This window comes from Ahaetulla prasina, chromosome 11, assembly GCF_028640845.1.
Source record: "Ahaetulla prasina isolate Xishuangbanna chromosome 11, ASM2864084v1, whole genome shotgun sequence".
Taxonomy (NCBI): domain Eukaryota; kingdom Metazoa; phylum Chordata; class Lepidosauria; order Squamata; family Colubridae; genus Ahaetulla; species Ahaetulla prasina.
Window position 1 is genome coordinate 10716123 of NC_080549.1, and position 13882 is coordinate 10730004.

The following is a 13882-nucleotide window of genomic DNA, read 5'->3' on the forward strand; positions in this document are numbered from 1 at the left end:
AAGTCAACTTATTGCCCCCAACAATCTGGGTCCTCATTTTACCTACCTTATAAAGGATGGAAGGCTGAGTCAACCTTGGGCCTGGTGGGACTAGAACCTGCAGTAATTGCAAGCAGCTGCTGTTAATAACAGACTGTCTTACCAGTCTGAGCCACAGAGGCCCTACCTCTGTACTACCATTGCTACCAACTTGGTAGGAAGGTGACATCTGTCAAACATGGCTTTGTTATAAAATAGACAAGACATCATGCATTCAAGATTTGAAACTGGTTAGGAGAACTTTTGAGTCAGAAGGCATAAACTACAGTAGTGGCCAAAATTGTGGACTTTCTTGTTTTTTTCTTTGAAGGCATTTCGCTTCTCATCCAAGAAGCTTCTTCAACTCAGAATGGATGATGGGGAATGGAAGGATCCTGTCAGGGCTGAAGAAGCTTCTTGGATGAGAAGTGAAATGTCTTCAAAGAAAAAAAACGAAGTCCACTTGTCTTCTGAAAAATTACCTTTGGGACAACCATGACCTGGTTGACTGAGAATCTCTACAGATTTTTAGCTATACAATTTGGGATGAAGACCCTTGGAATGGCGTGGGAGTAGGAATGGATTCCCAGAGGGAAAAAAATTGCAGACTACAAGAACCAGGAGCACCACTCAGGTGACCCTGAGGACACAGATAAAACCTCCAAGTGCTTCAATGAGCCTCTCAAAGGATGCAAATGACCAGCTGTCTGCAAGGAATATAAATACTTCCATCCCTCACTATCCTGTCAGAGCTGAAGAAGCTTCTTGGATGAGAAGCGAAACATCTTCAAAGAAAAAAAAAACAAAGTCCAGTTGCCTCCTGAAAAAAACCTCTTTGGGACAACTATGACCTGGAAAACTGAGAATCTCTACAGACTTTTACCCAAGTAGACTTTAAGGCAGGGGGTCTCCAACCTTAGTAACTTTTAAGGTTTGTGGAGTTCAACTCCCAGAATTCCTCAACCAGGAAAGCTGGCTGAGGAACTCTTGGGAGTTTAAGTCCCCAAGCCTTAAAGTTACTAAAGTTGGAGACCCCTGCTTTAAGACATATTTACCTATGTCAAGTCACCCATGGACATTGATAAATGCTGAAGAATTTTCTTTCTATTTTGTTTCATACATTTCGGTTATGGGAACTGAAAGAGTGGAACATTAACATTATTTGATTACTCTGGATTTGCAAGATAGATTGCCAGAACTCTAAGCACTTAGTAAGCACTTTGTAAGCACTTTTGAGAATGATATGCTACAGAGTGTTTCTGGGTTAGGGTGACATGGGTGGTTTAGACATTTAATCAAATCAAATATTGCTGTTTATTTAATAATAGTATTAGTGGAATTAAAAGGTCATCATTTCTACCATTTCTTCGTAAATTTTGCAAGAAGAGAAGTGAAAACTGTAAAGCTTTGGAAGGAACATCATCCCATTGAAAAATGTTTATAATTCAAAAACACTGAGAAAAGACATTTTCACAGTAAATAAAAGTGTAAAGTGTAAATGATTGACACAAATCCTCTCTCTTATGCGCTGATGATGTTACCTAGCCTGGCAATAAAACGCCTGCAAGAAAATAAATTGGGGAAAAAATGTTTTCCTCTAAGCAAAATGGTTTGAGTGTTTTCAATGGAAAAAAAAAGGAAAGCCACGTGATAAGAAATGCCTGTGATGGTAACTCAAGTCAGTTTTTACTCATGGTGACTTTCTGGACTAATTGTTGTGGTCCATCAGCAGCCTGTGGAGTCGGACAGTGATGAGGCTGAGGTGAAGCCAGGGCCATCGGGAAGTGTGGTGCGGACTCCAGAGCCTCCAGAGACTGATTGTAGTGAGGCAGAGGAACAGGAGGAGCCTGTTCCTAATGCACACATGAGAAGAGCTGCCAGAAGGCAAGAGCAGCTCAAGCAGAGAGGACAACTCGGGAGTAGGGCCAAGAGATGATTGGCCCCTCAAACAGACCAGCACCAGCGTTTGAGCCTTGCTGGAAAACAACATTTTTTTTGTTTTGTTTACATTTATACCCCGCCCTTCTCCGAAGACTCAGGGCAGCTTACAGTGTATAAGGCAATAGTCTCATTCTATTTGTATATTTTTACAAAGTCAACTTATTGCCCCCCCCAACAATCTGGGTCCTCATTTTACCTACCTTATAAAGGATGGAAGGCTGAGTCAACCTTGGGCCGGGCTTGAACCTGCAGTAATTGCAGGCTTTGTGTTCTTAATAACAGGCCTTACCAGCCTGAGCTAAACCGGCCCCACATTGTAGCTGTGTCTTCTGCTTCGTCTTCTGCTTCATCTACGTCTTTGTTTTTGTGCCTTCTGGATGTTTGCCAGGAAGGGCCTTTGGCAGTTTACCTAATTGGACCAAGGTTTGGGAGATAACTGAGGAATTTGTGTTGCATTTGTTTTACTTTGAGTTGAAGTAATTCCCAGCTGTTCGAATAAAGTTTGTTTGTTTTTCCATGGACTACGTTTATTACTACCTATTGGGTCTGGGTCACAACACTAATCCCTGCAGTTTTCTTAGAAAGATATCAAAATGGGCAGAAACCCATTTTCTGTCTGAAAGAGATTGGCCCAAAGTCACCCAGCTAGTTTCATACCTAAAGCAGGGCTAGAACTTACTGTCTTCTGGTTTCAGGCTTGGTGCCTTAACCACTACACCAAACTGCCTCTTCCTTTCCAGCTTATTCCTACATAAGCAAGAATCACCTTGCTTTGTAAGTAATTTAAAACCTTTTCCCTTAAGGAGTCTAGAAATGCGTTTGTGTTAACAAATGACAACATGTACACAGGTACATTAGGGCCGTAATAGCTCAGGCTGGTAAGAAGCCTGTTATTAGAACACAGTAGCCTGCAATTACTGCAGGTTCAAGCCCGGCCCGAGGTTGACTCAGCCTTCCATCCTTTATAAGGTAGGTAAAATGAGGACCCAGATTGTTGGGGGGGCAATAAGTTGACTTTGTAAATATACAAATAGAATGAGACTATTGCCTTATACATTGTAAGCCGCCCTGAGTCTTCGGAGAAGGGCGGGATATAAATGTAAATAAATAAATAAAAAAAATAGACACAGGTCTTATTTGAAGGTAACATTACTTGCAAGCTTTGACATAGAATGCTTTTCGCTTTCTGAAGTTATTCAGTACAGGTACCTCACAAATCAATTGATTTTTTTATGAGATAATTTTTTATATGGTTATTGCTAATGTCAGGGTTCCAAGTAACACCCCCAACGAAAGAAGACTCTGAGGCTAGAATTCCCTCAAAGTTCCACTTTATTAGAGATGTCATATTGGCACACTGGGAAAAACCAAATCTGAAAGCTTCCAGGTTTTCCCCACCCAAAAGAAAGTCCAAGTCCCTGCCTAACACCCACATGTCCATCAAAGGGCCGATCAATGCACCATCCCAACTGGAGATGCTTCCCAGTTATGCCACTCCAGGTGCAGGGCAAGATGTCCTTGACTCCCAGAGAAAATAATGTTATTATGACTAGATATCTCCCCAACTCCATGCAATCCCCCCCCTCTCAGTTTCCCACAGCACTAAATGTGGCAACCCTGAAGATCCAAAGTAAAAGATGGCTTCCAGGACTAACAGCTATAGGTAAAAAGCTAAAGGTTCCCCTTGCACATATGTGCTAGTCGTTCTCGACTCTAGGGGGCGGTGCTCATTTCTGTTTCAAAGCCAAAGAGCCAGCGCTGTCTGAAGATGTCTCCATGGTCATGTGGCCTGCATGACTAAACACTGAAGGCGCATGGAACGCTGCTACCTTCCCACAAAAGGCGGTCCCTATTTTTCGACTTGCATTTTTTACGTGCTTTCGAACTTCTAGGTTGGCAGAAGCTGGGACAAGTAACGGGAGCTCACCCCGTTACGCGGCACAAGGGGTTCGAACCACTGAACTGCCGACCTTTCTGATTAACAAGCTCAGCGTCTTAGCCACTGAGCCACACCGCGTCTCCCCTTCATAGAGATTGTAGTTTCTCTGATCCCCTTCAGATGTCTGGAATGTTTAGGCAGTTAACATCAAATCACAACTTTCTGCTTTTTCAGAATAACACAAACAAGCTATTTCTATAAAGATCTATCATCTAATCGGTAAAACCCAAAGTCATAGTTTCATACTTTTCCGCATCAAGCACGGAGTTCAGAAGCGGTCTCCATGTGGAAAGAAAAGCACTTATGTTCTTCTTTTCTTTAATCAAAGGGGTCAATTCTGCAACTCCATCAACTTCTGCAATCATTTGTCCATAGTACAAATCGAAGTGTCCTTCCATTCTTGTGCATACCGCAGTCTTGCTGCAGTCAACATGTATAATAACAAAAGTTCTGAATTTTTTCTCCACTTGTTTTTCCATTAAGCCCAAAAGAAAAAAGTTATGGTTTCATTGTTTTTTTTTTTCTGTATTATTTTCTGCATTAAAATATGAATCCTACTCCAAAAAAAGCAAAAAGTTGTCATTTGATGTTAATGCCTTATTTTACTCTTAACAGAGAGTTGGAAGTGAATGCTTCTTTTTCTTTTCTTTTTTCTTATCTTTCCTCTCATCTCTTTCCCCCTTTCCCCCCACTGCTTTTCTATTTACTTTGTATTTTATAACACTTTATAACTCAATAAAAAGGTTAACTGGAAAAATGGAATGTTTAGACAATTGTTTCCAGCTATTTTAATAGACTTGAGACTGGCTCTCATGGAATTATATTTGTAAACCGACCAGAATCATTAGATATGAGATGGGGGGAGGAATAAATTTAACACAAACAAATAAACAAATTCTAAGATTATTATTATTAAGTTTATTTGCTGCCCGTCTCACCAAAAGATGGTGGCTCTGGGTGGCTTACAATGTTAAAGATTTCATCTCCAAGAAGTTAGAAAGGAAGAGATATAAAAAGAGGAAATGTTAATGTGGAGAGTTGTTAAGGAAGATTTATTTATTTATTTATTTTATTTATTTATTTGATTTTTATACCACCCTTCTCCCGAAGGACTCAAGGCGGTGTACAGGCAAAATAAAATAAACAATACAAAGTACAATTTAAAATGCAATTTAAAAAACTTATTTAAATTAGCCTGAAAATTTAAAAATTTACCATACACTAAAAATCCCCATTTAAAATTAATAAAAATTTGACATTTAAAATTCAATTCAAGCCAGCCCCGCGCGGATAAAAAGGTGTGTCTTCAGTTCGCGGCGGAAAGTCCGAAGGTCAGGTATTTGGCGTAAACCTGGGGGAAGCTCGTTCCAGAGTGTGGGAGCCCCCACAGAGAAGGCCCTTCCCCTGGGGGCCGCCAGCCGACATTGTTTGGCGGACGGCACCCTGAGAAGTCCCTCTCTGTGAGAGCGTACGGGTCGGTGGGAGGCATATGGTAACAGCAGGCGGTCCCGTAGATGATGTTAAGTATTATTGTTATTATATTATTAATATTATTGTGATGAAAAATACAACAAATACGTGGATTATGACTATTTAAAAACAACTGTACCCAGATCACGCACTGTTTGATGGAAATTGAATATTATATAAAATAAAACAAATAAAACATGAAAAAAAAAAGATTTTATCTCCCGTTAGTTACTTATTAGTTACTCTAATAAGAATATTAGGACTACACAAAGCGGTAGATTTGGATATCATTACACATAATAGCCCAAATGCGTGCATGTTTTACGTTGTTTTTGTTAACTGGGCTTGGAAGTTAGGGTGTAGCTCTCTGTCTTCCTGGATAGTGACTGGAAAATGCTGAGTTGGCCATTATTATTGACACGTGAAATACTCTCTTTCTTCTCCAGCGCTAATGAGTAGCGCCTTCTGACTTTTGTGCTCCGTAATTGACTTTGTGCATTTGCATGATGTAGACTTTTTTGATCAATGGAGAGATTAAAAAAAACAAACGAAGTGGTCTAGAGGTTAAAACAGTTTCTCTTGCCCTCCTTGAATCGAATGGCATTGAACTCTAGTTGTACATGCGATGATGTGGCTGTAAATGGAGAATCAACATTATGAAGGATGTTTGCTTGCTGATACAGTTTACAAGGTAATAGGTAGTAAGGTTGAAAGGGCGTACGTGTGTTCATTGAAGCTAGCTATGGCAAGGCAGTACGTGTTAGACTGCATTAATTTCTTTCCCTGTGTGCAGTTGTGCTCTGTCCCTTTCCATCATCAAAGTCCTGTGGTAAATTATTATAGGCTTAAAAGGGTGGAAAAATCCAGATCTGATTAGAATTACTGGAAATAGGCAATCTGAAGCTACCCTAACATTACAACTACTATACTTTTTGGAGTATAAGACGCACCTTTCCCCCCCAAAAAGTGGGTGAAAATTTGGTGCATCTTACAGACCGAATATGGGCATTTTTGACCTTGTGAACCCTCCGTGCATCGCATTTTCGCCCTCCCAGGCCCCCAGAACAGGAGTGAAATGCTACTGGTTTGCTCCGATTCGGGTGAACCAGTAGAGATAAAAACTACCAGTTCGGGTGAACTGGTAGTAAAAAAAACCTACTGGTTTGATTAAACTGATAGTTAGCTATCGGTTTGGTTGAACCAGTAGTTAAAAAAAGCTATTGGTTCCTCCGAACTGGTATTTCCAACTATCAGCTGTGCCTCTCGGTTTATCTTTGCTAGAAAGCAGGAAATCCTGCTTTCTAGAAAAGCTAAATCATGCAGCACAGCTGATCCCCCCCCCCTTGCTGTTCTACTTACCTTTCCAAGCCTCCTTTTGGCGCGTACTGTGCATGCGCACGCAATAGTGCATGTTTGGTGTGCACTGCGCATACATGTGTGCTTGGCGCACAACACGCGTGCGCGGCTAGCAAACCGGTAGCAAACCGATTCAGATTTCATCACTGCCCCAGAAGCACTCTGCAGTGCTCCATACAGTCTGTTTTTCCAGAAACAGGCCCGCTTTTGGGATCCCAAGCCCTCCATTCATCACACTGTTGCCCTCCCCGACCCCCAAAAGCACTCTGCAGGCCAAAAACAGGCCTTGTGGAGCACTGCAGAGTGCTTCTGGGGGCTGGGGAGGGCAAAAATCCGACTCACAGAGGCCAAAAACTATTTTTTTTCTTGTTTTCCTCCTGTAAATTTAGATGCGTCTTATAGTCTGAAAAATACGGTAATAGATATGTAATGCTCTGACATTAGTTTGGCAGTCTGTGGCATCTTCCATTACATTAAACCTGCTGTATTTTCTTATTGTGGTGTAACCTTTGTTGTTAGTCACAATTTTAAAGCAAGCTCAAGCAGCCACAGAAGAGAAATGAACAAATAAGCAGCTCAGAAGTTTCATTTTTTCACATGTAAATTTGACAGCCCTCTATGTTTATTAAAGTAAACATTATTGGGAAAGCTGCTGTATATATATAGATAGATATATATTAGGGAACTTAAAATAGTTTTGCACCAAAACGTGAACATCTGTTTAAATTTTTTTTGGCATTGTATGTACAGAATGCTTTGCATTTCTTAGTACATGTGTAAACAGACACCATAATTTCCAGCAGATTATTTATTAAAGTTTATGAGTTGAAACTTAATATTCTAAATGCAAAATGTTGAGTTGAAACTTAATATTCTAAATGCAAAATGTTGAGTTAGACCAGAGATCTAGGATTAGAGGAAAAGCTATAGTGGGGAAATTTACTACAGAGAATCTAGAATAGAATAGAATAGAATAGAATAGAATAGAATAGAATAGAACAAACACAACACAACACAACACAACCTTGGAGGTCTTCTAGTCCAATCCCCTGCTTAGGCAGGAAATCCTACACCACTTCAGACAAATAGTTATCCAACATCTTCTTAAAAATGTCCAGTGTTGGAGCATTTACAACTTCTGGAGGCAAATTGTTTAACTGATTAATTGTTTTAACTTTTAGGAAGTTTCTCCTTAGTTCTAAGTTGCTTCTCTCCTTGATTAGTTTCCATCCGTTGCTTCTTGTTCTACCCTCAGGTGCTTTGGAGAATAGCTTGACTCCCTCTTCTTTGTTGCAGCCCCTGAGATATCGGAACACTGCTATCATGTCTCCCCCACTCCTTCTTTTCATTAAACTAGATATACCCAATTCCTGCAACCATTCTTCATATGTTTTAGCCTCCAGTCCCTTAATCCTCTTTGTTGCTCTTCTCTGCACTCTTCCTAAAGTCTCCACATCTTTTTTACATGGTGGCAACCAAAACTGAATGCAATATTCCAAGTGTGGCCTTACCAAGGCATTATAAAGTGGTATTAACTTTATAATTTCTCCTCCATGGGTAATGTTTTTCTCAATTTAAACAAATAAACAAAATCTTAAGTTGGTGGCATTCAAATGATGGTATCTCAAGAAGTAGTTTGAGAAAGTCTTTGGATTCAAAGCATCTCCTAACCTATTTGGAATGGATTCATTATTACTTATTATTTGTTATGGCATGGGACTCAACAGCTGCTTTAAGATGGAAAAGCAAGTTAGATCCTTCTTGGTGGGCAAAATTTTGAAATTCCAAAGACTGAGTACTTTAGGAATTGGGTTAGGGATTTCTAATCATATATAAGAATTAATATAATGATAATAATCAAACAAGAGAGGGTGAAACCCCCAGTTGGTTAATAGTCAAAGAAAAAAAAACTAGAAAAGAACTTCCCTTAACAGGTATAGCAATTAAAAATGGTTGGCAGGATGTTTTGTACTCTCAAACTTGTAAGAATCTATTAATGTAACCTTACAATAAAGTAAATTTAGCTCATTTGATTTTGTTTCCTCCTATCTCATTTACTAGGGAAGGTTTACTCTCTCTGTATGCATGTGTATAACATAGTTTTTTAAAATAATAACAACAACAACAACATGCTCATTCTCTTCTATATACAACACTTAATAGGACACATTAATAGAATATAGAACACGCGTAGAATTTAAGGCACCCATTTTAACTGCGTAGCTCTGTAGGGATTTAAAACCAAGGATTTAAGACTTCTTTTTTGAAAAAAAAAAGTGTATCTTCTTAAAACCAAATTCCCATGAGAATTATGACTGTCATTAGAATTACATGGTTAAATTGATTCAGTCCTAACTTTTATCCCAGCTAAAGTTGGGTGAGAGGATAAGTCTGTAAAAAAAATGAAAGGAATAGGAACTGTACAATCCAATAACCTAATCCTGAGCCTGGTTAAGTAAGTAATTATATCTGCAGAGTTATGTAGTTTTAGGTTCGTTGGGCAATGTAGAGGACTTACTAAGAAGTGGAGCCTGGAGACAGGAGGAAATAGCTTGCTTTTCTTTGATTGCATGCGTCGATTAACTCTTGTTTCCCAAATAAAGTTTATCCCTTGATTTTCTTTTTTCGTTTAGGGTGGCCTGAAAAACAATAAACACGAGTGCACGTTGTCATCACAGGAGTATGTCCACGAACTACGATCGGGTATCTCAGAAGAAAAACTTCTCAACTGTTTAGAATCGCTGAGGGTGTCTCTAACAAGCAATCCAGTAAGGTAGGTTTGGGAAATTGTTACTCAGAAGCGTCACAAAGTAGGAATTTGATAAATACCGTATGCCAGGTTGAAACAAAATGTAGAATTTAGACCAACCACATCAAAAAAGCCACATATTCAGTGGGTAGTTTCTTTTTGGCTTTCTATTATCTTATTTATTTGTTTCTCTGCCAGGGTGGCCTAGAGGTGTAGCTCTCGCCTCACAATCAGGAGGCTATGAGCTCGATCCTAGGTAGCGGCAGATATTTATCTCTCTGGGCACAATGAGAATATATCTGCTGTGAACTCTGCATTGGCGACAGGAAGAGCATCCGGCTAGTAAACACTCAGCTCCATTCAGTTGCCCAGACTCCACCCTGATGCAAGGGATTACTGGATCATTAAAAGAAAAAAAAATAGTTCTCTGCCAAGTAGTAGGTCTTAGGAGCTGTGGAATGCAGTATTGTAGGCTAACTCTGCCGACTGCCAGCAGTTCAATTCTCACTGGCTCAAGGCTGACTCAGCCTTCCATCCTTCCAAGGTCGGTAAAATGAAGACCCAGATTGATGGGAGCAATATGCTGACTCTGTAAACCACTTAGAGAAAGCTTGAAAGCACTGTGAAGTGGTATATAAGTCTAAGGGCTATTGCTATAGCTATTGTTAACTCTGCCCACTGCCAGCAGTTCGATCCTGACCAGCTCAAGGTTGACTCAGCCTTCCATTCTTCTGAGGTTGTTAAAACCAGGACCCAGACTGATGGGGGCAATATGCTGACTCTGTAAACCCGCTTAGAGAGAGCTGTGAAGTGGTATATAAGTGTAAGTGCAATTGCTATTAAAAACGAGATAGCGACTAAAACAAATGGCCCCAACACAGTAGACATTCTTACGAATCGATATGTTCGTACACTTTCATTGAAGCCACTTTCATTGAAACGCTATTGGAGGGCAGGGCTCTTTATTTTTTCAGCTTCAGATTTTAAGGGACCGATCCTGTTGTTTACCTCTGGTAAATGAGGCACAGGGCTGAACATTAAAGCTGTTGATGGGTAAGCTGTGAATACTTCTATATGTACCAACATATGGCTGGTGTGCTAATATTATGCCATGTTGCATTCGGAACCTATCCTCAAGCTGTCTTTAACTTTGTAATTGGAATACATTAACCTGGGCTTGACAAGTTTGCCTCACGTGGTATGCAAGGGATTTTGGAAAGTCTGCTTTCTCGAAAAGCAACCAGCTCAAATCTGTCTGTCTGTCTGTCTGTCTGTCTGTCTGTCTGTCTGTCTGTCTGTCTGTCTGTCAGACTTGGTATGCAAGGGATTTTGGCCAGTCTGCTTTCTCGAAAAGCAAAGGCTCAGACTGGTAAGACAGTCTGTTATTAACAGCAGCTGCTTGCAATTATTGCAGGTTCAAGTCCCACCAGGCCCAAGGTTGAGTCAGCCTTCCATCCTTTATAAGGTAGGTAAAATGAGGACCCAGATTGTTGGGGGGCAATAAGTTGACTTTGTATATATATATATATACAAAAGGATGAAGACTATTGCTTGACACAGTGTAAGCCGCCCTGAGTCTTCGGAGAAGGGCGGGATATAAATGCAACTAAAAATAAAATTAAAAAACCCCCTCTCTTAAACAGGAAGTTGAAAAGCAACTCCGTTTCCTGTTAGCATTTCCCATGGATTATCCAGGAAATGAAAATAAGGGGGATTGTAAGAAGCCCCCACAGCCTCTGCGAATCTATGTGTGATTTTTTTTTTCTTTCTCCTCTCCTCTCCAAATCCAATCCTAACCCTAAATGGAATTCTATCCGTGTTGGATTTTCCCATGTATTTATCCAGGAAACGAAGATTATGAATAGGCTTCTGGACTAAACTAGTTATGCTTTAGTGAACCATTGCAGGTCATTCAAGTCCCCTTTTTTACTTGGTGGCTCAGTGGCTAAAATGCTGAGCTTGTCGATCAAGAGGTCGGCAATCCAGCGGTTCGAATCCCTAGCGCCGCAGAACGGGGCGAGCTCTTGTTACTTGTCCCAGCTTCTGCCAACCTAGCAGTTTGAAAGCACGTAAAAAATGCAAGTAGAAAAATAGGGACCACCTTTGGCGGGTATGTAACAGCGTCCCGTGCACCTTTGGCATTTAATCATGCCGGCCACATGACCACGGAGACGTCTTCAGACAGCGCTGGCTCTTTGGCTTAGAAACGGAGATGAGCACTGCCTCCTAGAGCCAGAAACGACTAGCACACAAGGGGAACCTTTACCTTTTTCTGAGTAACTAATTTATTGTCAGTCCAGACAGACAGATAGATAGATAGATAGATAGATAGATAGATAGATAGATAGATAGATAGATAGATAGATGATAGCCATAACACTTAGACTTATATACCGCTTCACAATGCTTTACAGCCCGTTCTAAGCAGTTTATAGAGTCATCATATTTCCCCCAACAATCTGGTTCACATTTTACCGACCTTGGAAGGTTTGCAGGCTAGGTCAACCTTGAGCCTGATGAAATAGATAGATAGATAAATGATAGATAGATAGATAGATAGATAGAGAGAGAGATAGATAGATAGATAGATAGATAGATAGATAGATAAATAGATAGATGAAAGACAGACAGACAGACAAACAGACAATATTTCTTTCTATGTGACTTTTCTGTATTCATTTTTGGGGTAGGTAGTTGATACTAGAATAAGTGTTGTATGACTCCATTGCCTAGCAATAATTTTTACATGGAAAATAGCATATTCTGCTTATACTTGTATGATCAAAGAGTTGCTGTAAAATATACAGAAGCACATTGTTATTCTGAGAATTGCTGCCTATTTTCAAGCAAACAAAGAAACTATGCAACTCAAGCACATGAGCTTAAAATATGCAGGCAGAGAGACTAGGAAATAAACTCAGATCTTGAGACGAGTATTGTGTATTCCCATAACATTCTTGTTTCCAATTCTCATTCAGTGGTTTTCCTCTGGAAAAGTTCAGGAGGTCCTGCATAATAGATTTTTAAAAACACTTTTTGGAGAAAAATCTATAAACCAAATAGAAAACAGATAAAGATAAATGAATGAAGCACAAATGAATAAAAATATATATCTAAAAATACAGAAATTATACAAGGGAATAGTTTTCTGGTATACCATTACTAAATTATGAAGGACTGAATATATCATATTATTTTCAGGAGCTAAAGTCATTATCAACATAATAGCATGGGATAGAATGTCTTCTGCCTGGACTAACTGCCCAGAGTCATGGAAAATTGGGTGACTTATAAATTTAATTAATAATTACAGCTAAAACAGGACAGCTTTATGCTTGTGACGTGGCTGTTATGGAAGCCATACTATATTTTTAGTGGCCATTGGAAATGACATTCATTTCCAATTATTAATGTATAGATCACTTGTATTTTCATTGCTGTTGTATTGAATTCATATTTTCGTTACTGTTTCTTCTCTTTGTCACATTATGTTTTGGAAGAAATAACACTGATTTCTTGAAGTTAGATATTAAACAGGAACAATACATCTCCTAAAGGAATAGTGCCTCCCATTTTGTCCAAAACATTTAAGGAGAATGTTATAATAAAACCAAAATTCAAATTTTACTGTGACATCTTAACTCCCTGGCAACCGAAGAACAGCTGAAAATAAATAAACCACATGAAAATATACATAGATGGATGGAAAATAAGTTCATTACACAGAGCTTTTAAAAGCAGGTCCTACCCAGAGACGTTAAGTAAATTATGCAATAAATCTTAATATATCTGAAATAACTCACCAAGGTACCCTCTGTAATCATTCTTTGCCATGCTTGGTAGTATTGTTCATGCTCCAGTAGAAAGGAAGTAATAAAGATTTTCATTTTTGACCCGTTTTATTTACAAACAGGGATGCCCGGTCTGGGGTTATTCCATTTGACATTAATTGCCATTTATTGTTTGTTTGAAAAATACATTCTGTTTCCTCACTGGACCTAACCATATGCAGTATTCATCACATTTGAACTGTAGAAAATCTACTTCTAAGAATCCTTTTCTTTTGCTGATTGTGGTGAAGGGAACAAAGGAAATCAACATGTAATTATTATTATTTTTTAATTTATAAAAAATATTGGCCGCCCATCTTATTACAGGGTAACTCTGGGTGGCTTGCAGTCATAAAAATGTATGTATTGTTGTTGTTAGTTGCAAAGTTGTATCCGACACATTGCAACCCCATGGACAACATTCCTCCAGGCCTTCCTGTCCTCTACCATCCTCTGGAGTCCATTTAAGCTCACGCCGACTGCTTTAGTGACTCCATCCAGCCACCTCCTTCTCTGCCGTCCCCTTCTTCTTTTGCCCTCAATCTTTCCCAGCATTAGGCTCTTCTCCAAGGATTCCTT

At 39.5% G+C, this 13882-nt stretch overlaps 1 protein-coding gene across 2 annotated transcripts in view; it reads left to right on the forward strand.

Annotated features, from left to right (window-relative positions):
* The window catches only part of DIAPH2 (diaphanous related formin 2), a 415247-nt gene that overhangs the window by 56675 nt on the left and 344690 nt on the right, over positions 1-13882 (forward strand). For both annotated transcript variants that reach the window (XM_058154563.1, XM_058154564.1), the window contains one exon: positions 9358-9497. In XM_058154563.1, coding sequence (XP_058010546.1) covers positions 9358-9497 — 140 coding nt within the window. The remainder of the gene's footprint in view (positions 1-9357; positions 9498-13882) is intronic.